We start from the raw sequence: 21,463 nt of genomic DNA on the forward strand, positions 1-21,463 counted from the left end.
GCCTTGATTTTATCTATCTCAGAAATCTGGGGCTCAAGTATTGTAACACAAACATGCCTGACCTCTAAAAATAGAGTGCAGCAGTGATTTTTTTTAATGCATTTCCTGACCTCTTTAAAATGCCAAATTGGCAGAGTAATTCTGTTGTATTATGGAAAGAATCTACACAGTGCAGCAGAAATATTTTAGAAGTTATTCACACAACTTATTTTGAACAGAACTTAAAGCCATCAGCTGAATACTTATGAAAGGAAATTAATCCTGTGGAAAGAATAAAATTATATTGATCGGGCTGTATGTTGGGGAGGACAGAGATGGCAACACTATAAAGAACCAATGCGGTAGGTTAAAAAAAAACAAAAAGAATATTAAATACAATGATAGCACTTTCGTATTTTTGTCTTGCAGCTCACAAAAGCAAGAAAGTAACTGTCCTTGACAAGCTCACAAATGAATATCGTCCAGCCCTGGCCCATTTGCTGCAGTAGCAATTTAATACAGAAAATTAGATGCTGTGGATTTAGCATACAGTTCTGTTGGACAAAACTATGTGTGATTATTGCAATATCTATGTAAGTATAGTCTTCCTAAAACCTCCAACCGTTACTTATTGCTTATTACTGTATGATTCCTTTCTAGTATTCTAATTAATAAAGTTATCCATAATCATTTTCTTCCAGTAAAGTAAATTTGCTATCTGATGTTAAGCACATAAGTGATTAATATCTACATCAATGTCAGCAATTTGCTTGTCTGTCCACAATTAATTTAGCAAAACATTCCAAGGCATTATGCAGAAGCCTCATTTTAAAAGACGGCTGCCAAGCCATATTGGGAATGATAACCAAAAGATTGGGCAAAGAAGTCATCTTTAATGTGCATCTTAAGGGAGAAGAAGGAGGTGGAGATGTGGAGAGGTTTTAGGATGGGAAATGCAGAGCATGAGGCTTAGATGGCTGAAGATACGGCTGCCAACAGTGGAAAAAAGAAAGGGGAAGGTATGCACAAAAGGTCAGAATTAGAGGAAAGGAGAGCTCTGGGGGCTGGAGGAGCAGTTCTGCCATTCCATAAGATCACAGTTGATGTGATTGTGATCTCAACTCCGCTTTCCCGTCTGCCCCCCATAATCCTTGACTCCCTAGTCTATCAAGCATTTGTGTAGGAACATAGGACTAGTGAGACCATGAAGAGATTTACACTCTTGTTGTACACACTTTTCAGCACTTCCTAATTTTAAAACATACATTAATTAATTCTAAAGAAGCTTTAACTTTAAAATTAGATCTTGTTGATCATTAATTTTGCCCACATCTACAAAATGTTGTCCATATATTGTTTTTGCAGTAAATAAAATGAGTTAGATCATAGAAGGTAATTTCATTCAGTCATTTTAGTCACAGAGTTCTAGACTGGAATACTATCTGGAGACAGTAGGCTTGCTTCAGGCTGAGAAGTCAGGGCTGAGCTCACCTCATCGTGGCCAAGAAGCTCTGATCTGACTTAATGCGCGTGGAGCTGTTAATTGGCTGAGGTCAAGACTTTTGCCCCAATCTGGGTGAAAGTCCCACCTCCAAGGGCTGCTGGCCAATCAGATAGCCAGCAGCTGTCTAGTCCAAGCAACTCATTGGGAGTGGTGGCCAAGCTGGGACTACATGTAGCTAAACAGGAGCCAGATAACAAGGTAATTAGGGAGGGGATTTCTCTGGAGCCAGTCTGACAGAACCCGATGAGGGAGTTGGGGGTGCCACCAGAGGGAGGAACAAGTGAGTGCAGGGGAATAATGTTGCCGGGAGGGAGACTGCATTGGGAACAGGGCACACAAATGGGAGGGGCCCTGCCAATCCAGTGCCTGGCAATCTCACCACATCACGTGGGCACCCCCCCTCCCACCCCCACCACTGGTAAAATATCAGCAGCAGCAAGGAGAGGCCCTTAAATGGCTATTAATTGGCCACTTAAAGGCTTCAGTTGGCCCAAGGGCAGGGTGATGTTTTCCGCACTGATGGTAAAAACCCAACAGGGGCAGGTAGGCGACAGACACAGGACCCCGCCCCACCCCCCCCCCCACCCCCCACCGACCACCAGACCACCACCATGCCACTCGACTCCTATGCTCTCTCCCCCTCCGCCAAGTTGTCAGCTCGCTCCAGCAGGCTGTAGAATTCTGGCCATAGAGTCAGAAGGAGGCCATTAAGCTCTTAAGGCCTGGAATTACCTTTCTGCCCTTTTTCTCATTGCAAAATGATTTGTTTACACTAACTTATTGGAGGGAAACTGAACCTTAAAAGCAAGTGGGCTTTGGTTGGGAGTGTGGTTAATGTGTTGAAAGCCTGAATCGCAGCCAAAACTTGCCCACTTCCAGTTTTAACAGGGACAGGATGATGAGCAGGCAAGCAGCCCACTGCAAGGAAGTGAGCTGACATTTTAAATATTATACTGAGGCTGTAAGCCTCATTTTTATTCCCCATTTAAAATTTAACAGTGGACAGCTGATTTTCCTGAACCTAGCAGCTAAATCTAGGCAAGAGCTGCCAGATCCAGGAAGTAAATGTCTTTTCGCTTACTTGAATCCAGTGTGCCTACATGGGCAATGCCCTACGAGCGGACACCCCCCCCCACCCCACCCACCACTCTTCTGATCTCCCTCAACCCTCCCAACAAGGCATCCTGTACACCCACAGGTGAGCGAACGCCACCCCAGTCTTCTCATCCCCTTCCACCATCCCTCCGACCTTGCCGACAAGGTCTCTCTACACCTTAACCACGACTCTGATTCTCCACAGGTCAATGTCCCTCCCCCACCAAGTCTCAGGCCTCTGAATCCTGGCCAGGCTTCTCCCCCAGGCCTCCAATTCCCCGTCCCCAGCCTGCTGATTTTATTGCAGATTTCGAGCATCTGCTGTATTTTGCTCTTATAATTTTTGGTACTATTTTGAAGGAGTGCAAGAGCAAAAAGAATTGTAGCTGCTCATTCACAAATCTTTGAAGGTGGCAGGGTAGCTTGATAAGATAGTTAAGAAAGCATGTGGAATAGCTGACTTTGTAAAGAGGGACATTACATACAAAAACAAGGAAGTCATGCAAAATGTTTATAAATCGTTGATTTGGCCTCAGTTGGAATATTGTGTGCTCTTTTGAGCATCACACTTTAGGAAAGATTTCAAGGTCTTGGAAAGGATGCAGAGGAAATTTATCAGGATGTTGCCGGGGATAAGGGACTTCAGTTTTGTGGAGAGATTGTAGAAGTTGGGATCATTCTCCGTAGAGCAGAGAAGGTTAAACGAACACCTAACAGAGTTATTTTCCTCAGCGAGTGTTTAGGATCTAGAATGCACTGCCTGAGGTTGTGGTAGAGGCAGATTCAATTGAAACCTTCAGAAGCAAATTGGATAATTCTCGGAAGAGAAAAGATTTTCAGGGCTATGCATAAAAAGCAGTCAAATGGGACTAAGTGAGTTACTCTTGCAGTGAGCCAGCAAGGACACAGTGGGTTGAATGGTCTCCTTCTATTAATTAGGCAAGTGGCCACTGTTATCACAGAATCACAGTGCAGAAGAGGCCTTTCGGCCCATCGACTCTGCACCGACACAAGAGAAATATCTGACCTACCTACCTAATCCCATTTACCAGCACTTGGTCCATAGCCTTGAATGTTATGACGTGCCAAGTGCTCATCCAGGCACTTTTTAAAGGAGGTGAGGCAACCCGCCTCCACCACCGTCCCAGGCAGTGCATTCCAGACCGTCACCATTCTTTGGGTAAAAAATGTTTTTCCTCACATCCCCCCTAAACCTCCTGCCCCTCACCTTGAACTTATGCCCCCTTGTGACTGACCCTTCAACTAAGGGGTACAGCTGCTCCCTATCCACCCTATCCATGCCCCTCATAACCTCGTATACCTTGATCATGTTGCCCCTCAGTCTTCTCTGCTCCAACAAAAGCAACCCAAGTCTATCCAACCTCTCTTCATAACTTAAATGTTTCATCCTAGGCAACATCCTGGTGAATCAACTCTGCACCCCCTCCAGTGCAATCACATCCTTCCTATAATGTGGCAACCAGAACTGCACACAGTACTCCAGCTGTGGCCTCACCAAGGTTTCATATAACTCCAACATGACCTCCCTACTTTTGTAAACTAGGCCTCGATTGATAAAGGCAAGCATCCCATTAGCCTTTTTCACCACCCCACTAACATGTCCATCTGCCTTCAGAGATCTATGGACACACACACCAAGGTCTCTTTGTTCCTCAGAACTTCCTAGTGCCATGCCATTCATTGAATACTTCCTTGTCAAATTAATCATTCCAAAGTGTATCACCTCACACTTTTTAGGGTTAAATTCTATCTGCTATTTATCTTCCCATTTGACCATCCCGTCTATATCTTCCTGTAGCCCAAGACACTCAACCTCACTGTTAACCACCCAGCCAATCTTTGTGTCATCCGCAAACTTACTAATCCTACCCCCCACATAATTATCTATGTCATTTATATAAATGACAAATAATAGGGGACCCAGCACAGATCCCTGTGGTACGCCACTGGACAATGGTTTCCAGTCACTAAAGCATCCTTCTGTCATCACCCTCTGCCTCCTACAACTAAGCCAATTTTGAATCCACCTTATCAAATTACCCTGTAACCCATGTGCATTTGCCTTCTTTATAAGTCTCCCATGTGGGACCTTGTCAAAGGCTTTGCTGAAATCCATATAAACCACATCAACTGCACTACCCTCATCTACACACCTGGTCACCTCCTCAAAAAATTCAATCAAATTTGTTAGGCATGACCTCCCTCTGATAAAGCCATGCTGAGTATCCCTGATCAAACCTTGCCTCTCCAAGTGGAGATGGATACTCTCCTTCAGAACTTTCTCCAATAGTTTCCCTACCACTGACATGAGACTCACCGGCCTGTAGTTCCCTGGCTTATCTCTCCAACCCTTCTTAAATAGCGGAACCACATTAGCTGTTCTCCAGTCCTCTGGCACCTCCCCTGTGGCCAGAGAGGAATTAAAAATTTGGGCAAGAGCCCGTGCAATCTCCTCCCTTGCTTCCCTCAGCAGTTTGGGACACAAATCATCCGGACCTGGAGATCTGTCCACTTTTAAGCCTGCCAACACCTCCAATACCTTGTCACTCCCTATATCAATTTGCTTAAGAACCTCACAGTCTCTCTCCCCGAGTTCCATACCTTCATCCTCATTCTCTTGGGTGAAGATGGATGTGAAGTATTCATTCAATACTCTAGCATTGTCCTCTGGCTCCACCCAGAGACTGCCCCCTTGGTCCCTTATGGGCCCTACTCTTTCCCTGGTTATCCTCTTCCCATTGATATACTTAAAGAATATCTTGGGATTTTCCCTACTTTTACCAGCCAGAGCTTTCTCATATTCCTTCTTTGCTCTCCTAATTGCTTTCTTAAGCTCCACCCTGCACTGTCTGTACTCCACTAATGCCTCTGCTGATTTGCTTCCCTTGTACCTGCTAAAAGTCTCTCTTGTCCTTCTCATCATAACCTCAATACCTCCGGTCATCCATGGTTCTCTGGGCTTGTTACTCCTTCCTATCACCCTAGATGGAACATGATGAGCCTGTACCCTCCCCATTTCCTTTCTGAACACCCCCCACTGTTCCTCTGTAGATTTCCCCACAAGTAACTGTTCCCAGTCTATCTTGGCCAGATCCTGCCTTATTTTACTAAAATCCGCTCTCCCGAGTCCAAAACATTTTTTTGAAACTTGTCGATTTCTTTGTCCATAACAAACTTAAACTATACCATGTTGTGGTCGCTATCACTAAAATGCTCGCCCACCACTACCTCAGCCACCTGTCCGGCTTTGTTCCCCAGAACTAGGTCCAGCAATGCACCATCCCTTGTTGGACCCTTTACATATTGACCTAAAAAGTTCTCCTGTACACATTTCAAGAAATCCACTCCATCCAAGCCCATAACACGATGTCTATCCCAATTAATGTTGGGAAAGTTGACCTAATATAATTACCTTATTGTTATTGTTTTTACACACCTTCACAAATTGTGCACATATTTGCTCCTCAATTTCCCGCTGACTGTATGGGGGTCTATAATAAACACCTAACAATGTGGCTGCCCCTTTTTTATCCCTAAGCTCTACCCACAAAGCTTCATTCGATGCCCCCTCCAAGATATCATCTCTCCTTACTGCAGTAACTGACTCCTTAACAAATAATGCAATGCCTCCTCCTCTTTTACCCCCACCCTGTCTCGCCTGAAGATTCTCTCTCCCAGAACGTTGAGCTGCCAATCCTGCCCTTCCCTCAACCACATCTCAGTAATGGCTACTATATCACAATTCCACATTTCAATCCTCACCCTTAACTCATCCGTTTTACCTGTAATACTCCTGTCATTAAAGTAGAAGCCATCCAGCCTTGCCTTACTCCCTTGAAGCTTATTGCAGCTGTACTCCCTCTGACTTGATTGTTTTACTGTATTATGATGTGTCCCTATTCTGCTAACATTCTGTGTCCCCTCCCCCTGCCGAATTAGTTTAAAGTCCTCCCAACAACAATAGCAAACCCGCCTACAAGGATGTTAGTCCTGCTCTGGTTCAGATCTGGACCGTCCCATTTGTACAGGTCCCACCTTCCCCACAAATGGTCCCAGTGATCCAGGAATCTAAAACCCTCCCTCCTGCACCAACTCTTAAGCTGCATATTCATCTGCACTATTCTCCTATTTCTGAGCTCACTAGTACATGGCACTGTGAGTAATCCAGAGATTACAACCTGAGAGGACTTACTTTTAGTCTACTGCCTAACTCCCTGAATTCTTGATACAAGACCTCATCCCTCTTTCTACCTATGTCATCGGTACCAAAATGTACCATGAACTCTACCTTATCACCCACCCACTTCAGGACACCCTGCAGCCGTTCAATGACGTCCCGGACCCTGGCACCAGGGAGGCAACATACCATCCTGGAGTCACATTGACGGCCACAGTAGCTCCTATCTGTTCCCCTGACTATAGAGTCCCCTATTACTATTGCTCTCCCTCCCTTCCTCCCCTCCTGTACAGATAGGCTGCTTGTGGTGCCAGAAGTTTGGCTCTGTCCGTTGTCCCTGGAGGAACCAGTGCCCTCATCAGCCTCCAAAATTGAATACCGATTTGTGAGCGGGACCCAAGGGGACTCCCAAACTACCTGCCTGTTTTTCTTGGACTGCCTGGTCAGCCATTCCCTTCCTTCCTCGAGACCCTTGATCAGTCATGAGGCTGTGCCCCCTTTAATTTTGGAAAGAATGATTTTCAAACTTTCAACTGACAGGAAATTTTGCAATTTGAAACGAAACAGAACATACCACTTAAAAATGCAAGGTCACCTTCCAAGATGAAGGTGAAAAAAGAAAACAAGTCACCCTCAGGGGAATGTGAAGAGAGATACATTTCCTATAATTCGGAGTCCCATCAAAACTCGTCACTGTCCAAGGAAGAGACATTAAAATGCAAAGTGCTGGATATTGATTGTCACAAGCACAACCACCCAAAACCCCTTGGAAATACACGATGGGTGCGGTATAACAAGCCAGGCAGCAGCCACTGCAAGGAGATTGCAAGAAAGTTTTCAGCAGAGGAAACAGGCTGACAGCTGAGTTCTATTTCTGTCTCTTTTGGAACAACTGTTTGAGAGCTCACCATTACCCGAACCTACCAGCAAACTGAGATTTCTTAATAACTGCAACATCTTTTATACCTGACTGCATCCAAGAAACCAGCTAATCCAATCGGCCACAACGTTTAAAATCTATGCCTTAAGGACAATCGAAGGACACTTAACCTTACATTCTTTTACTCTATTTTATTGAACTCTAATTTTCTACTTTTCTGATACCTGTGTGTGTATGTTTTGTGTTTATGTGTGTTTTCTATATGTGTATTTTGTGTGTGTATATGTGTGTTTTGTGTGTGTGTGTTTTTGTGTGTGTGTGTGTGTGTGTGTGTGTGTGTGTGTGTGTCGGCCTGAAAACTGCTTGAGGGCCAAATGCTTGACCTCACGATTTATTTTTTTTTCCTTGGATTTAGTGGTTAATAAATTTACTGTTCCTTTAACTTAAGAAAACCTGACTTGGTTGGCTCTTTTTTGCTTACAGCCTGAAATAGTTCAATTCATTTGGATTTGAAAAAGGCTTATCCTGTGAAAGAGAAACTTAAACCTTTGTTGTGGCCAACTGAGGAGGTTGAATAGCGGGCAGCTAGTCCATCCCTTCTCAACTGGTCATAGAGCCATTGATAATATAAGTAGACACAATATGAAAGGATAAACCATGGTGGCATCCCTTAATCCCTTCTATTAACAGATAAGACCATATTAATGCATTGTCATCCTGTGTTTTCCTAACATAAAGGGGATCTTTTGTGTTTTTCTAACCATAATGAGACACTAAGAGGGACCAATTATACTTTTCAGTGGTTGATGTGCATTGGCTCTGCCTCCTTATCCTCATGATAAAGGAGGGCCAACCTTCCTCTGTGGATTCCACTTTGTCAGACCAGACCCTTTATGAGAATTTACCAATGGTTGGTGTTGAAGAACAAGGTCAACCTACCATCGCCTTCACTGGGTCACCATCATCTTCTTTTCCTGTCTTAGTGGCATCTCTTTCCTTATTTAGAGCCACTGAATTTAAACCCTTTCAGAGACCAAGCTTCTGAGGTACTATTCATTTGTTCTGGTCCAATCTCCACCTCTCACGCCAAGGTAGTACCGTTGGTCTCACTCCTGTTCAAACCTTGTGATTTTCATGTTCAGTGTCAGCTGTGGATCCTCACTTGCAGACTCAAAAATAGGTTTAATAGGATTTCTACGCTGCAGCTCAAATTGGAGTCCTAGACCTTAGTATAGTTCACTAGGGGTGAATTGGAAAATCTCAGTAATAGGGCAGTCATGCTACGCAGAAGCAGTGTGTTTTTTCACTTTACATCAGCTCATGTGGCATATGTAACTCATTTGTGATATCATCTGCCTCAAATTTTGTCAGATGATATGAAATCAACTTCACAAAAGTTTATCTGACCTTTCCACTGAGAACCAAGAGGAGATTGAGCTGTTTGCAAAAACTAGCTGAACCTGACAAATTAACCCAATAAAATCCTGTCATCATCACAAAAGTGCTCCTTCCTAAGTTTTTAGGAATTAACAAGCTAGTTAAGCATGTATATGACATACTCAGCTTTTTCTGTCTAACTCAAAAGCCACCTTATGCAAATATAGGTTCCTGAAATAGACATCTGAACAAATATTTATCAAGGAAGCCTTGACTCTTGGAACTCTTGGACTCTTATCAAAGAACTCCTTAACTCTTGAGTTTAACTTCTTATCTGCGATTTATCACCCAGTTTATGTTTGGGTGTGGATGATGCCCAAATTTGTCTCATTAAACTGTTTTACATCAAGCAGTCCAGATTATATTCACATTTACTTTAGCCTCGAATTATGATACATGTAAACTGCTGAATGGATGAACAAATCTTTCTTACAAAGTCATCAAAGAATTCTGATAACAAGTCCTGCACCAACAATTATTTGCTTAGTCAGAATCAGGATTAGCGCCAACTAAATTTAAATTTTTAGTAAGTACATAGAGTAAGTTACGTACAAGGTTACCTATTAATTTGAATACTAGTGATTATAAAGGCAGATCCATGGTATAATGGTAACTCAGCAGTAACTGGGTTGATGATTATCAACATCCAGTCAAGTCTGTGGAGGTTTTGTGGTGCACCGGTTGTGTCCCTACCTCAGGGCCAGAAGCTCCAGTTTTGAGTCCCACTCGAAGACTTGAAGGCCACGGAAGGTATGTTCATAATGTGGCCAAACAGGTTGAATATCAACCTGCAAATCCTTCAAATGTGCGTATGGCAAGCAGTAAGAGTGGGAGAGTCTCCTGGTCAGCCAGAACCTGCAGCAGGCAATGGCAAACCACAGCAATATCTTGCCAATCATAACCATGAACAAACATATGGAAGTCTATAGTGGCAATATCCTCTTAGGACATGGTACCTAGACAGACAGCAAGAGTCAAGTTTAGTGTCTGAGATTGATGTAAATTAGCGTGATTAATTTAGAATGAAACTCCTTCGATAGCTGACATGTTAACAGTGCTTGATAGGTACATTGCCCTGGAATGATGATATGGACTAATGGCCGTCAAGATGATGAACATTCTTCTATAGACCCTTCATACTTAGTTAAATCCATCTTACAGCCTGTAGAATTGAATTCAAACCAGCTGATCACTCCCCTTTTTCCCACCAGACCTTACTGTCTGTTTTAGCCCCATTCAGCCTCCTGAGATTTTCCAGTTAAATTATCATTGCGATGCCACAGAAATCATCTGCTTCGAACTTTTCCATTAAAAGTAGGTCCCCATCTCCCTGGGGTGGGTGGCTCTCACAAGACTGCTCTCAGGTCAGTTAAGATGACAGAGGATTTGAGTTGAGAGCAGGGGGGATCTCCTGCCTGCCCCCTTTAACTACCCATCTGTACTGTTCCAGCAAGGCAGACATGCTTTAAATTGACCTTTTAACGTGTAGGTGAGAGAGAGAGAGATTAAAAAAAGGACAGATTGTGCCTTCATGAATCTACCTTCTGCTCAGCAGAATGGTTGCATTAATGGACACACATTCTAGCCGAAGGCTATAATTATGCATCATGCTCCTAGCTGGGCTTACTGCCTTGTTAAAAGTCTCCTCTGAGGCAATGGTTATACAGCTCTTCCGGCCTCAAACTGGTAGCTGGAGAGTGCAAAGCTAGGGTTGTGAAATGTGGTTTAATATATCTCTAGAGACTTAGTCACATAATCTCCTGCCTCAAAGCACTCCACTCAAACAGACCATTTTTCCCAACTCTGATATTTTTGGAACTAATTGGCGAAAATGGTCAATGAAAATGCCAAAAAAACGTAACTTTTTAATGACTCGATGGTTGTTCACACTATTGACAACTACATTAAATAATCTGTAAAGGAGATGCAAACTAGCGGGATGTCAAAGTGATGAGCATCCTTCTAGAGATCCTCTGAACCTAGTTAAATTCACCTGACACACTTCAGCACTGTCTGTGAACCAGCTATCCACTCCGTTGTATTCCACCAGAAGCTACTGTCTGTCTTGGCCCTGTGCAGGCCTCCTGAGATTAAACTTCAATTCCTGGGAGACTACAGGGCAATCCTGGAGAGCTGGCAGCCCTATTTCAAACCCAGTGGGCAAAATCCCTCTTTTACTGCCTTTCAGCGCATGGCAAGGCTCTGCTCCTGACTGATGGCAATTGTTTAGTGTTTTGAAAGTGCAAGTGGGATCGTCTGTTTTCTTAAAGCATGACAAAGTACCTTGGACAACATTTTAAGCCTGGCTTGATGTTGTCTTGGAGTATTACTCCAGGGGATGTACAACCCAAGAGACTGAGGCAGATCCTCACTGGGGACCTGCCACACCTGCCAGCCTGAGCATGGGACCTGACTCGAGTTATGTGCCTCTTTTCAGCTCAATGTCTAGAGGAAAGGTAACAGTGCAACAGTGTCCTAAGATTGCGTTTAAATAGAGCATACGGCATAGAACTAGGCCAATCACCCCATCCCATTCCATTCCATCCCTTTCATGTGTGTCTTATGTTTATTTTTCACATGGGCCTCCTCCCACTTGTTTCATCTCACCCTATCTGCAGGTTCTTATAGGGTCTGAATAACCCCACACAATCCGGGAAAAGTTGTCTCAGAGGGGTTTGTCGAACTTGCCTTCGCTCTTGGCGATTCATATCGCAATCTCTTAACTTCGAGACACTCATAGGTGCCAACCAGGAGGAGCACACGGGGCATTCGTTTCCAGTCGGAATCCATTGCTGATTAGCTCATCCACAGCTTTATTGCTCGGCAGCTTAGTTCTGTATTTGACAGGCTCGGATCTTGACATCACTTTTGCTCTCTCACGCCGCCCCTCGTTTCCTTAAAAGACGAAGTCTGCAGAGTTGCTGAACGCTGTGGCAAAGTTTTGAGGGGAAGAGTTCGATCGTTGCCGGCTTCTCGCTCAGCGGATCTTGAGAGGGAAGATGGTGCTGTACCACAAAGAGTTTGAAAATGCTGGAAAAAATGAAGGGATCCAGGTGTGGAGAGTGGAACATTTAGAGCTGGTGCCAGTTCCACAAAGTCTGCATGGCAGCTTCTATGTGGGAGACGCTTACCTGGTGATGCAAACCATAGTGAGGAGAAACAACTTCTCTTACAATCTACATTTTTGGTTAGGTGAGGCCGAGTTAAACTGCATGAGGACTTTCTGTTTTGTAATAAGACGCGGCGGTATTAATTTTAAACTGCTTTATTTTCTTTTAGGCAAAGAGTGCTCTCAGGATGAAAGTAGCGCCGCGGCGATTTTTACCGTGCAGATGGATGACTATCTCGGGGGGAAACCGGTTCAGTATCGAGAGCTGCAAGATTACGAATCCAATACTTTTGTCGGCTATTTCAAAGGAGGACTTAAGTACAAGGTAGATAGATATCGCAGTTTTCCAAATCTTATAGCAGATCTTTTCCTCCTAAAGCGATCATTCGTATTTTGTTTTGGAGTTTGTTATTGTTCTCCCACTGGTGCCAAAACTACATTGAGTGAGTTGAGTTATTAAATGCCATAAAATCACTTGTTGGAAAACATAGAAATGAATGGAAAATAAGTTAAAGGTCTACAGTGTTGCTTAACACATAACTGTATGTCAGTTAAACCAGAGAATTGGCACAACTCGATAAAGTACTCATTTCCAATTCCTCCTATTACGACTATTTTTTTAATTTCCTGTGTTACACAACATTTTCCATGTGTAAACCAGGACAGTTAGTTGACAGGCTATTTGTAGGGCCATCAACGACAAATTGGTTCCTGTTGTCAACTTATATCCCCATCTGTACATGCTATGGATTTTTGTTTTAACTTTTTTCCGTGCTTTAAGGTAATGAGCAGTAAGAACAGCCAAGATGACAAACTTTTTGAATCAATTGTTTTTATTAATATTAAAATATAATAAGTTTTACAGATAAAGATTCATATAGCCCTAATTAGAAGTACAACTCAGAACTCAGAATTGGCTAATTCTTCTAGTTTGGGAGACTGAGAGGTTAATAGCCCATTGACATCCTGTGAAGTGTTCACCTCGACTGACACCAGTCAATGTTCTGGACAATCCCCGGTTAACTTCATGGACTGCAACTTCATAGTCAGAACATATGACATACAAACATACAAATTATGAGAATGAGTCAGCCATTTGGCTCCTCCAGCCTGCTTCGCCATTTGATAAGATCATGCTTAATCAGACTGTGGCCACTATTTTTCTGTCCCTATACACTTTGACTCTCTTGTCAATTAAGAAACTATCTAACTCAGTCTTAAAAATATTCAATGATCCTGCCTCCAGTGCTCTCTGGGGAAGAGAATTCCACAAACCAATGGCCCTCTGAGAGAAAATATTTCTCCTTACCTCCATCTTGACTAGAAGACCCCTCCTTATTTTTAAACTGTGTCCCATAGTTCTGGTGTCCCTCATAAGGGAAAATATCCTCTCAGCATCCACCCTGTCAATTCCCCTCAGGATCTTATATGCTTCAATAAGATCACCTCTCATTTTTCTAAACTCTAATGGGTATAGTCTCAATCTGTCCAACCTTTGTTTCTAACGTGTTATTATCCTTTCTTAAATAAGGAGACCAAAATTGTACACAGTGCTTCAGCTGTGGTCTCACCAATGCTCTGTACAACTGCAGCAAAACATCCATACTTTTATATTCCATTCCCCTTGCAATAAATTGTAACATTCCATTTGCTTTCCTAATCATTTGCTGTACCTGCATACTAAATTTTTGTGATTCATGTACCAGAAGAACGAGATCCATCTGTACAACAGTGTTCTGTAATGTCTCACCATTTACATAATATACTGCTTTCTTATTTTTCCTGCTAAAGTGGAAAAGTTCACATTTTCCCACATTGTATTCCATCTGTCAATTTTTGCCCACTCACCTAACCTATCTATATTACTTTGCAGACTCCTTATACCCTCCTCACAACTTACTTTCCTACCCATTTTTGCATCATCAGCAAATTTAATAACATTTGGTCCATATATTTGGTCCCTTCATCCAAGACATTTATATAGATTGTAAATAGTTGAGGCCTCAGCATTAATCCCTGTGGCACTCACCTGTCAACCCAAAAATGACCGATTTATTCCTACTCCCTGCTTCTTGTTAGCTAACCAATGCCCAATCTATGCTAATATGATACACCCTACACCATGAGCTCTTATTTTGTCTGGTAACCTTTGATGTGGCACCTTATCAAAAAATAACTGGACAGGTTACACTTGGGCAGGACTGGGACTGATGTCCAAGGGGGAATATTTGCCAGAGTGGTTGGGGAGGGTTCAAACTAAAATGGCAAGAGGATGGGAACCTATGCAAGGAGTCAGATGAGGGGGAATCAAGGACAAGAACAAAAGACAGAAAGGGGAATAAGAAAAGTGATAGGCAGAGAAATCAAAAGCAAGAACCAAACAGGTCCTCAGTGAAAAAATGTTGGGAATGGGACAAGTGATGTTAAAAAGATAAGCCTTAAAACTTTGTGATAAAAACAAAAAACTGCGGATGCTGGAAATTCAAAACAAAAACAGAATTACTTAGAAAAACTCAGCAGGTCTGGCAGCATCAGTGGAGAAGAAAAGAGTTGACGTTTCGAGTCCTCATGACCCTTCGACAGAACTAGGTGAAGCCCAGGAAGGGTTGAAATATAAGCTGGTTTATGGTGGTGGGTGAGGGAGTGGGGGGGTGGGGGGAGAGAAGTGGAGGGGGTGGTGTGGTTGTAGGCAAAAGCAGTGATAGAAGCAGATCATCAAAAGATGTCACAGATGGCAGAACAAAAGAACACATAGGTGTTGAAGTTGGTGATATTATCTAAACGAATGTGCTAATTAAGAATGGATGGTAAGGCACAAAAGGTATAGCTCTAGTGGGGGTGGGGGGAGCATAAAAGATTAAAAAATATTTAAAAATAATGGAAATAGGAGGGAAAAAGAAAAATCTATATAATTTATTGGAAAAAAACAAAAGGAAGGGGGAAGAAACAGAAGGGGGGTGGGGATGGAGGAGGGAGGTCAAGACCTAAAGTTGTTGAATTCAATATTCAGTCCGGAAGGCTGTAAAGTGCCTAGTCGGAAGATGAGGTGTTGTTCCTCCAGTTTGTGTTGGGCTTCACTGGAACAATGCAGCAAGCCAAGGACAGACATGTGGGAAAGAGAGCAGGGTGGAGTGTTGAAATGGCAAGCGACAGGGAGGTTTGGGTCATTCTTGCGGACAGACCACAGGTGTTCTGCAAAGCGGTCGCCCAGTTTACGTTTGGTCTCTCCAATGTAGAGGAGACCGCATTGGGAGCAACGAATGCAGTAGACTAAGTTGGGGGAAATGCAAGTGAAATGTTGCTTCACTTGAAAGGAGTGTTTGGGTCCTTGGAAGGTGAGGAGAGAGGAAGTGAAGGGGCAGGTGTTACATCTTTTGCGTGGGCATGGGGTGGTGCCATAGGTGGGGGTTGGGGAGTAGGGGGTGATGGAGGAGTGGACCAGGGTGTCCCGGAGGGAACGATCCCTACGGAATGCCGACAGTGGGGGTGAAGGGAAGATGTGTTTGGTAGTGGCATCATGCTGGAGTTGGTGGAAATGGCGGAGGATGATCCTTTGTATGCGGAGGCTGGTGGGGTGATAAGTGAGGACAAGGGGGACCCTATCATGTTTCTGGGAGGGAGGAGAAGGCGTGAGGGCTGATGTGTGGGAGATGGGCCGGACACGGTTGAGGGCCCTGTCAACGACCGTGGGTGGAAAACCTTGGTTAAGGAAGAAGGAGGACATGTCAGAGGAACTGTTTTTGAAGGTAGTATCATCGGAACAGATGCGACGGAGGCGAAGGAACCGAGAGAATGGGATGGTGTCCTTACAGGAAGCAGGGTGTGAGGAGCTGTAGTCAAGGTAGCTGTGGGAGTCGGTAGGCTTGTAATGGATATTGGTGGACAGTCTATCACCAGAGATTGAGACAGTGAGGTCAAGGAAGGGAAGGGAAGTGTCAGAGATGGACCACGTGAAAATGACGGAGGGGTGGAGATCGGAAGCAAAATTAAGAAATTTTTCCAAGTCCCAACGAGAGCACGAAGCAGCACTGAAGTAATCATCGATGTACCAGAGAAAGAGTTGTGGAAGGGGGCCGGAGTAGGACTGGAACAAGGAATGTTCCACATACCCCATAAAGAGACAGGCTCACCATGCCCATGCAAAAGATGTAACACCTGCCCCTTCACTTCCTCTCTCCTCACCATCCAAGGGCCCAAACACTCCTTTGAAGGGAAGTAACATTTCACTTGCATTTCCCCCAACTTAGTCTACTGCATTCGTTGCTCCCAATGCGGTCCCGTCTACATTGGAGAGACCAAACGTAAACTGGGTGACCGCTTTGCAGAACACCTGCGGTCTGTCCGCAAGAATGACCCAAACCTCCCTGTCGCTTGCCATTTCAACACTCCACCCTGCTCTCTTGCCCACATGTCTGTCCTTGGCTTGCTGCATTGTTCCAGTGAAGCCCAACGCAAACTGGAGGAACAACACCTCATCTTCCGACTAGGCACTTTACAGCCTTCCAGACTGAATATTGAATTCAACAACTTTAGGTCTTGACCTCCCTCCTCCATCCCCACCTCCCTTCTGTTTCTTCCCCCTTCCTTTTGTTTTTTTCCAATAACTTATTTAGATTTTTCTTTTTCCCTCTTATTTCCATTAGTTTTAAATATTTTTAAACCTTTATGCTCCCCCCACCCCCACTAGAGCTATACCTTTTGTGCCTTACCATCCATTCTTAATTAGCACATTCGTTTAGATAATATCACCAACTTCGACACCTATATGTTCTTTTGTTCTGCCGTCTGTGACATCTTTTGATGATCTGCTTCTATCACTGCTTTTGCCTACAACCACACCACCCCCTCCACTTCTCTCCCCCCACCCAACCCCACCAACCACCCCCCCCACCCCAAACCACCCCCCCACCCACCACCTTAAACCAGCTTATATTTCAACCCTTCCTGGGCTTCACCTAGTTCTGTTGAAGGGTCATGAGGACTCGAAACGTCAACTCTTGCCTTAAAACTTTGTGCCTTAACACGAAGAGCATTTGCAATAAAGTGGATGAATTAACCATGGAAATAGATGTAAACAGGTATGATATAGTCAGGATTACGGAGACATGGCTGCAGGGTGACCAGGGATGGTAAATAAACATCCAGGAGTATTCAGTATTTAGGAAGGGCAGACAAAAAGGAAAAGGTGGTGGAGTTGCATTGCTGGTTAAAGAGGAAATTAACTCAATAGTGAGGAAAGATATCAGCTCCGACGATGTGGAATTTGTACGGGTAGAGCTGAAAAACACTAAGGGGCAAAAAACATTAGTGGGGTTGGTATATAGACCCTCAAACTCTAGTGGTGATGTTGGGAATGGCATTAAACAGGAAATTAGAGACACATGCAATAAAGGAACATCTGTAATATGGGTGACTTTAACCTGCACATTGAGTGGGCAAATCAAATTAGTAACAATACCAGAGAGGAAGAATTCCTGAAGTGTATAGGGGATGGTTTTCTGGGCCAGTACATTGAGGAACCAACTAGAGAACAGGCCATTCTAGACTGGGTATTGTGTAATGAGAAAGGAATAATTGGCAATCAAGTTGTGCGAGGCCCCTTGGGGATGAATGACTATAATATGATAGAATTCTTCATCAAGATGGAGAGTGAAGTAGTTGATTCTGAGATTAGGGTCCTGAATCTTAATAAAGGAAACTATGATGGTATGAGACGCGAGTTGGCTATGATGGATTGAAAAACATTACTTAAAGGGATGATGGTGGAGAGGCAATGGCAAACGTTCAAAGAGCGCATGGGTGAACTGCAACAATTGTTTATTCCTGCCTGGCGTAAAACAGGTAAGGTGGCCAAACCATGGCTTACAAGGGAATTAGAGATAGTGTTAGATCCAAGGAAGAGGCATACAAATTGGCTAGAAAAAACAACAGACCTGAGGATTGGGAGCACTTTAGAATTCAGCAAAGGAGGACCAAGGGATTGATTGAAAAGCGGAAAATAGAGTACGAGAGTAAGCTTGCTGGGAACATAAAAACTGGCTGTAAAAGTTTCTTTAGGGATCTGAAGAGAAAAAGATTGGTGAAGACAAATGTAGGTCCCTTACAGTCTGAAACAGGGGAATTTATAATGGGGAACAAAGAAATGGCTGACCAACTAAATACATACTTTGGTTCTGTCTTCACAAAGGAAGACACAAAAAACATATCAGAAATGTTGGGGAACACAGGGTTTAGTGAGAGGGAGGAACTGAAAGAAATCAGTATTAACAGGGAAATAGTGTTACAGAAATTGATGGGATTGAAGGCCGATAAATTCCCAGGGTCTGATAATCTACATCCCAGAATACTTAAGGAAGTGACACTAGAAATAGTGGATGCATTGGTGGTCATCTTCTGAGTTTCTATAGACTGTGGAACAGTTCCTACAGATTGGAGGGTAGCTAATGTAACCCCACTACTTAAAAAGGGAGGTCGAGAGAATACTGGGAATTATAGACCAGTCAGCCTGACATCGGTAGTGGGGAAAATTCTAGAGTCCATTATAAAAGATTTAATAGCTGAGCACTTGGAAAACAGTGGCAGAATCGGACAGAGTCAGCAAGGATTTACGAAAGGGAAATCATGCTTGACAAATCTACTAGAATTTTTCGAGAATGTAACTAGTAGAATTGATGAGGGGGAGCCAGTGGATGTGGTTTATTTGGACTTTCAGAAGGCTTTCGACAAAGTCCCACATAAGGGGCAGAATTTTACGACAGCGGGATTTTACATTCCTGTTGTCATCAATGGGATTTATAATGGCCTGCCGCATTTTATTGCCCCGTCCCCACCGAAACAGGGCCATAAAATTCTGCCCAAGAGATTGGCGTGTAAAATTAAAGCACATGGGATTGGGGGTAGTGATTTGAGATGGATAGAAAACTGGTTGGCAGACAGGAAACAAAGAGTAGAAATAAACAGATTTTTTTCCGAATGGCAGGCAGTGACTAGTGGGGTATCGCAGGGATTGGTGCTGGGGACCCCAGTTATTCACAATATATATTAATGATTTAGATGAGGGAGCTAAATGTAATTTCTCCAAATTTGCAGATGACACAAAGCTGGGTGGGAGGGTGAGCTGTGAGGAGGATGCAGAGATGCTTCAGGGTGATTTGGAGAAGCTGAGTGAGTGGGCAAATGTATGGCAGATGCAATATAAGGTGCATAAATGTGAGGTTATCCACTTTGGTAGCAAAAACACGAAGGCAGATTATTATCTGAATTGAGGGAAGGGAATGTGCAACGAGACCTGGGTGTCCTCGTATACCAGTCATTGAAGGTAAGCATGCAGGTACAGCAGGCACTAAAGAAGGCAAATGGTATGTTGGCCTTCATAGCGCGTGGTTTCGAGTTCAGGAGCAGGGATGTCTTGCTGCAATTGTACAGGGCCTTGGTGAGACCACACTTGGAATATTGTGTGCATTTTTGGTTTCCTTATCTGAGGAAGGATGTTCTTGCTATATAGGGGGTGAAGCGAAGGTCTACCAGACTGATTCCTGGAATAGCGAGGCTGATATATGAGGAGAGATTAAGTCGGTTAGGATTATATTCACTGACGTTCAGAAGAATGATGGAGGATCTCATAGAAACCTATAATATTCTAACAGGACTATATAGGGTAGATGCAGGAAGGATGTTCCCGATGGTGGGGGAATCCAGAACCAGGAGTCACAGTCTGAGGATACGGGGTAGACCATTTAGTACTGAGATGAGGAGAAATTTCTTCACCCAGAGAGTGGTGAGCCTGTGGAATTTGTTACCACAGAAAGTAGTTGAAGCCAAAACAATGTATGTTTTCAAGAAGGAGTTAGATATAGCTCTTGAGGTGAAAGGGATCAAAGGTTATGGGGAGAAAGGGGGAGCAGGCTATTGAGTTGGATGATCAGCTATGATCATAATGAATGGCAGAGCAGGCTCGAAGGGCCAAATGGCCTACTCCTGCTCCTATTTTCTATGTCTTTATGTTTCAGAAGTGCAAGTGTGCCACACCATTACTTCCTCAAAGAACAATAACAAGTTGGTCAAACATGATTACCCTTTCACAAAACCATCCAGGAGACTGACTGGATACTATCCATGAGATTGACCAGAGACTGTCCTGGTCTTTGACCGTAGACAGTCCAGGAGACTGACCAGAGATTTCACTTTTACAGTCTGGACTGTAAGCTTAACTGTCCTTTTAATCAAACTCAGCTCCTTTAGAAGGTAATTCATCCAGGGTTCCAGTCAATCCTTCAGTTTCCTTAAAGCTGGCATTGAAAAGCTCAAAAATCTTTCAAGTGCCTCCCAACAAGACTGACTGAATAATGAATTATTTGAAACTGGACGTCCACCTGATTATTTCCCCTCCACATTCCAGAGACCACATGACCAAATGTAAAGCTCCCACTGCTGCCGTGACTGTTGATGAATTAACTCAGCACAGGGCGGGGATTTTCCTGGGCTGTGGAATCATTTCTAATCATCCTTGCATAACAAATTAGCATTTCTTCTAGTTTCTTTATCGTAAGAGAAAAAAGTTTATTTTTCAAAGCACTTTGTACCTTAAAAAGTATTTGGCAAACCTGGCCCATGGATGAATATAATTTGTATTGAAGTGTAATTGCATCAATTTTACTGCATTGTCAACATGTAATCGTATTACATGTGCTGAAGCTGACAGTTGGTTGATCTTCCTCCATCCTCCATTCATAAACATTGAGTGACAATGGTGCTGTACATTATTACTTATGAATACACTAAGCTATGTAATGATATTTCTCTAATTGCTGTTTAACCTAATTTAAACCCTGTGTTAAAATTGTGAACCAAAAGCGTTCGTTACTAATATTTCAATTTGGTGCCATCACAATGAATCAGTTTTAAAGTCAGTGTTTGGTTTGTCAGTTTACACATCAGTTTTCTTGAAGTTCACAGTGATTTCCAGTAGGAGAGGGGGAGGAAATGTGTTCCTGGAATGTCCAGCAGTTGTTAACTGCAGGATGCCTTTTAAGTTTTATCTACAGGCCTTGTGCCTGACAACCAGCGTGATTGACAGCCTGGTGGCCTGTCAGGCACGAAAGCCTGTGGGAGGAGAACGCAGCAAAAGAGCAAAAGAAGAGATTGCTGCCAGGGCTTCTAGTTGGGGAAGGGAATTGGAGAAATTATGGAGGGGCAGAGGTGCTGGTCGGGGTGGAGAGAGAGATTGCTATCAGGGAGCATGAAGATGGTGGTCAGGGAGAG

The 21,463-nt window shown here is 43.5% G+C and overlaps 1 protein-coding gene across 3 annotated transcripts in view; it reads left to right on the plus strand.

Annotated features, from left to right (window-relative positions):
- Positions 1-536: 536 nt before the first annotated feature.
- The window catches only part of scin (scinderin), a 153,701-nt gene continuing 132,774 nt past the window's right edge, over positions 537-21,463 (plus strand). The window contains exons 1-2 of one of the 3 annotated variants that reach the window (XM_041184253.1): positions 537-572; positions 12,373-12,527. In XM_041184253.1, the coding sequence (XP_041040187.1) occupies positions 12,426-12,527 (102 nt within the window). In that variant the 5' untranslated portion in view covers positions 537-572; positions 12,373-12,425. Of the gene's footprint in view, positions 573-11,917; positions 12,286-12,372; positions 12,528-21,463 lie in introns of those variants that run through there. The other 2 variants (XR_005942622.1, XM_041184252.1) reach the window with 2 other exon arrangements.

This window comes from Carcharodon carcharias, chromosome 3 (assembly GCF_017639515.1).
Source record: "Carcharodon carcharias isolate sCarCar2 chromosome 3, sCarCar2.pri, whole genome shotgun sequence".
Taxonomy (NCBI): domain Eukaryota; kingdom Metazoa; phylum Chordata; class Chondrichthyes; order Lamniformes; family Lamnidae; genus Carcharodon; species Carcharodon carcharias.